General features: G+C 43.3%; 1 protein-coding gene across 1 annotated transcript in view; it reads right to left on the bottom strand.

The window, feature by feature from the left end:
* Positions 1-5,387, bottom strand: part of LOC111148287 (RAS p21 protein activator 1) — a 116,101-nt gene extending 110,714 nt beyond the window's left edge. The window contains exon 1 of the mRNA XM_022504767.1: positions 4,517-5,387. Within this exon, the coding sequence (XP_022360475.1) occupies positions 4,517-5,040 (524 nt within the window). The 5' untranslated portion in view covers positions 5,041-5,387. The remainder of the gene's footprint in view (positions 1-4,516) is intronic.
* Between the last annotated feature and the right edge of the window lie 276 nt (positions 5,388-5,663).

The raw sequence follows: 5,663 nt of genomic DNA, 5'->3' as shown, positions 1-5,663 counted from the left end.
CCCCCCCCCCCCCCCCCCCCCCCACCAACCTACCCCCCACAGCGTGGAGCCCAATGCAGGGCTCCAACACAGACGGTGAGATCAAGACCTGAGCCGAGATTAAGAGTGGGACACTGAACCCACTAAGAAACCCAGGTACCCCTGTCCTTTTTCTTTTTATCTCTACCTATAATGCTTGCCTGATTTCCCCCGAGTGCCTAATCAATGATCCAAACCAATTCTACCCTTTGGCTGTGCTCTTTATTCTCAGGAATTACAGGCACTTCCTTCAACTTCCTTCAACCTCCTTCCAGACCAGTGGTAAATAAAATTAAGAGTTCAGTAGGATAGACTCTTCACTCGGGGTCAAAAGTTTATACTCCTTTAACTTGTAATTCTTTTTCACATGACAGAATCATTAGGCAAAGGGTGTGAGAACCAATAAGGTCTTGTTTAGAAAATAAATTAAGCAACAGGGATAACATACTTGCTACCTTTCCTCAAAGACTTACTGATCCTAATTATATACTTTTCTTATTCCTTTAAAGCCCATGACCTTTTGTTCATACTTCACTCATGATATTTATCTTAATCTAGCCTGAGTGAGAGTAGTTGGTTTACTTAACTTCCTATTAGATCTATAACTGTCCCGGAAGAGAGAACTGAGAAAATGGGCATCTTACTCATTTTTGTATCCCGTAAATTAAGCACCCACTACACTGTTCTACTATTCATACAGATATGGTTTAAAAAAAAAAAAAAATCTGGGTCCTGGTCAGCAACCACTCTGTACTTAACTAATCCTTGCAATTCTCACCTCCTCCCAATTTTACTAAGAAATAATGACTCACCCATAGTTATAATGCAATTAGTGACAAAGTTAATGAACACTACATGTCCTAACATTCACCTCTAATAATTATTTGGCTTAATTAGAATTATTTTATTTTTGTAGAGATAGTCACATGTTTTTTGAGGAAAAGAAAGGCATCTTTTATGTTCCGTATTTCCTTTTCCTTCAAGTTTCAGGCTTGAGAAGCCTGCATATTGTGTCCAAGGTAAGATCTATGCCACCTGCCAGGCAAATAATATCAAAGGCAAAGCAAGTAGTAGCCTAGTAGAGGCTACAGCAAACCAAAGCTTAGAACTTACCTAAATGGGGCAACCACTACTCAGCTCTAGCAAGCTACAATCAAACAGGAACAGCAACCAGGTAGAGCCAAATCCTGTGATTTTGCAAGTGATGCTAGAAAGTGAGACTTCTTAAATGTGAAGTCTTCCTATTTTTAAGTGGTGGAGACTGATTACTAAATGTTCTAAATACACCAAGAAAAAGCAATACACGTATCTGTGGAGTGGATCCAGTCCAAGCGCATCCTGCTACTGCAGGCTCATAGTTCAGAATCTCTACATATAATTGAAGGTAGACTAAGTGAACATGCTCCTTTACTATTAGCCTCACTTCTAAAGCAAAGAAAGCAGGACCACTAAAAGCAAGTCCATAAAATTAGAAGGTGTACCAGTGACAAACTCCTTTAACTTTTTTCTCTCTTGAAAATCAAATCTGTTAGTTTTAGATATGGGATCTTCTACAGCATAAAAATACATAGGGGAGAATTTTTTGCTTTTTAAATTTATTTCCTCAAAATTTGCGAAAAGGAAAATATTCAAATAAACAGTTAAAATTATATAAACTTTTCTGGCCTTAACCAAACTAATGAAAACTGTCAGTAATAAACATGAGACAATGACTCCCCATGCACACAGAAAAACAAGGTACAAAACACTAATGGCATTAAAGTATTTGCTCTCGTCTATCTATATATTGTCATTTGACTCTCTTGTGACCAACTGCACCAAACTCGCTGAATACAAGGTTGAACTCCATGACAAGGGAACTCTACTGTAACAAACCACTGTGGACTCAAACCTATGACCTGAACCTCCTTAATATGCTATCCAATAACTAAGGTAAGCACTCACTAGTAAATATTGTTAGTCCAAGAACATTTCTTCATACTTTTACAAAAGATTTGACATTTTTTTTTAAAGATTTTATCTGTTTATTTGACAGAGAGGGAGAACACAAGTACACACAGAGGCAGGAAAAGGGGGGGGGGGAGAAGCAGGCTCCCCGCTGAGCAGAGAGCGGGATGTGGGGCTCCATCTCAGGACCCTGAGATTATGACCTGAGCTGAAGGCAGAGGCTTAACCCACTGAGCCACCCAGGTGCCCCAAAAGATTTGACATTATTTAACCAAGTCATTAAAGCCCTTTAAAAATAGGAATTTACAGAAAAGATCTGAACTTAATCTCTACACTACTTAACGGGCTAGAATTCCAGCCTTTATGAAGTCATAATTTTTAATATAATTAATCACTTCTGATAGTCCTCTGGAGTTCCAACATTTCTTTAAAATAACTACAAGTGAGGAAGTCCCTATACCAAAAGAATCAGTAGGAAATTTATTGAAAATAAAATTATATTACTGTTACATTGGGACACCATACACTAAACACTTACTATGTGCCAGTACTTCCGGGTTCTCATTCAACCTTCAAAAACAACCCTATGACGGAGGTACCATTATTATCCCCATTTTACAGATGGGGAAACTGACCTTTCCAAGATCACACAGCTCTAAGTGGCAGAGTCAGGATTACAGCCCAAATCTTGTCTAACTTCAGAATGTGCCCTTCAACACTACACTGTATTGCCTCCAATGACTCTGGGTTGATATCTAAGATAAACAAAAGAGGGAAATTTGTACTTCTCGTGACAAATTTTAAAAACATACTAGAAACGGAAGGTACTTTTCAGAACATGAACAATTCTCAAATACAGTCATACAAGTATTATTTTTATTCCCAAATACATATTAATAATGATGGAAATCTCACACGATGGACTTCCCACAAACACAATTTCTCCTGAGTACTCATTCATGTTTATTATTGAAAATTTAATGGGAACACTCTATATTTTCTGCCCAGTTTTGCTGTGAACGTAAAACTATTCTACGAAATAAACTTTTCTTAAAAAAAATTTAGAACCACAATATGCCAAATATGTCTAATACAATTCAGTCACAAACACTTGACATAAGACCATCTTCTTTGGGTATGAAAAGTTGCGCTTTATTATAACTGCAGTGCTGAGCATGTAGTGAGCACTTAAACATTTAACTGACTGATTCTTTCAAAAAGGCTTGAAGGTATGTAAACAGTGCTGTAAAATGCAAATTTTTAACACTCCCAGAACATCTTCAGAAGTCTGTAACACTAAGACATAATGTGGTAAGTTGGAATAAAATTAGACAAAAAAATTAAACTCCTAATTAACAATATAAAAGGAATGCAATACTGTTATACCATGGCTGACATAAATAAGGTTAATTTTATTTTTCCACCTTAAGTATCAAAAGATGTAGCCTTAAGTCAAAAATGGATCATTACAGAATCTTTTTCTAATTCATTTTGTAAGTCCTCTCTAAATCTTCCATAGCTTATCGAAAACAAACAAACAAAAACTTCCAATTGTTCCGAGTGACTGTCAACATAGGAACCAAATATTTTTTTCCTCTGACACACCACACCAAGGTTATCAAATTTCTAAAGGTCAAATAATACTGATGTGAGGGATCTATAAAAACGGTTTTGCCATCTATTACCACATCCCATCAAAATTTTCCTCTCATCAAGGTCCACCTTTATAAATATATTACCTATGTTCACTTATGAAGGGAACAAATATGGGGAAGGTATGTATGAAAAAACGATTTGCCCTATATATTCTGCAATATGCTGTCAAAACTAATTGTCACAAAGAACACTGTACTGGCCACCAATAGAGTGTTTTAGTGTTAATTTTATTTTACTTCAGTGTTGTACTTACAAAGCCTCAACCATAAACGACTACACTGATATTAATAAACGGGAATTCTATGGCCCTTACTCACACCTGTAATTCACAGAATTCCTTTCCTTTCTTGCTGACCCACATCTTCATAAGTGATCCGAAGACTTCAGCATCGCTATGCTTGCAAAGCCATGGGTTGGGATTTGCAGTGCCACAAAAACAAAGCATTCTGACGAGTGCATGTTTCAAATGGTATCTATACAATATTCATTCAAACACTTATATATTCCAAAGCTTCTTACTAATAACCTGGCTTCAATAGGGAATGCACACACAGGTTAAAAGAGACTGTGACTGCCTTGGTAGCTGCAAGCTCAGCTGAATCCCAGGACGCAACCTTAATTTGGAAGAGGCAGAACTATATCCGGTTCTCAATGGATACACGTTTTTCACTCCCAATCTCAAAAACTTTACATCTTCCCAGAGTAACAATAAATATACTAAGACGCTAGGGAGCATGCCCGTAGGGAGGATGAGTGATCAAATTAAATCCCCACGCGCGGAACCCGAAGCTTCAAAACTTTTCAGAACAAATCTCAACTGAAAGAACGAGGCAAGTTTTCCCACTTCTTTCTAGGAGCCAGCTGCCCCAATTCCTGAACAGCTGTCTTGACTTACTGGTTAGTTGGAGGAGCAGTCAGCGGGATGGCCACCTCTTCTTCCTCGTATTCTGGTCCATCCAGAGAGTCACCTTCGTCAACTGTTCCCAGGCCCGCGCCCAAAGGGGGCAACTGAGGAGGCGGCGGCGGCAGAGGAGGGAATCCGCCGCCTGCCCCGAAGGTCTCAGCAGGCAACGAAGGGGTCCCCTTGGCGAGAACCATCTCTCCTCCAGGTCCGGCGGCAGCGGCAGCACCAGCCACGCCAGCAGCAGCACCTCCCCCTGACAGTCCGGCTCCCCCCATTGCTCCCGACACAGACCCGGCTCCTAGAAACGCTGACCCCAAAGCGGCTCCGCCAGCCAGAGTCCCGGCCGTTCCGGCCTCCGTCAGCCCAGAATAGGGGACGGCTGCCACTGGCAGGGCCGGGGGTATCTTCACCCTACAGACTGCCTGATAGGCACTCGAGCCCGCGGCTGCGCCGCCTCCAGCTGCCCCGGCGGTCACCGGGCCGCCCTCCTCACTGCCGGCCTCGGCCGCCATCATGTTGAAGCCCGCTCTACTCTACTCTACCCTACTCGCCCGGGAGCCCCGGGGGCCACCAGGCCCGGGCTCCGAGCCGCCCCACCCAGGCGCGTCCCCCCTTCAGCTCCCCAGGCGGAGGAAACAACAACAAAAGGAGAGAGCCCGCCGCCGCGCCCCCTCCTCGGGCCACAGCCCAGGCTCCGGAGCTGCCCGGGTTACGGGAAGCGAAGTGGGCAAAAAACGCCTGCAACGCCTGCACAAACACCGCCCCAAACCTTCAGCTTACACACCCACACTCAAGCGCACACACACACACATGCACAGAAGTAAAAAACTTCCTGGCTGCACTAAAGAGGAAGGGAAGCACAGAGGAAGCGGCTGGGGCGGCTGCCGCTCCTTCAGCCACCGCCGCCGCCGCCGCCACCGCTTCTTCACCACCCTAGTTCCGGCCACCCCCACCGCAGCCACCGCCGGTGCCGCTGCTGGGGCTGGGGCCACTGCAGCCGCTTCATTCTCCACCCGACTGGAGATGGGAGGGGTGGGGAGAAAAGAGGAAGGGGGGCGGGGTAGTGGGGAAATCGACTGAACTGCTCCAACCTGGAGCGCTCATGAAAACCGACTAGAGAGAAAGGAAGGCGGGGCAC

This window comes from Enhydra lutris, unplaced genomic scaffold (assembly GCF_002288905.1).
Source record: "Enhydra lutris kenyoni isolate GAN:26980312 unplaced genomic scaffold, ASM228890v2 scaffoldscaffold19, whole genome shotgun sequence".
NCBI classification, from domain to species: Eukaryota; Metazoa; Chordata; class Mammalia; order Carnivora; family Mustelidae; genus Enhydra; species Enhydra lutris.
The sequence above is the reverse complement of the archived record's forward strand: the minus strand, read 5'-3'. Positions and strand labels throughout refer to the sequence as shown.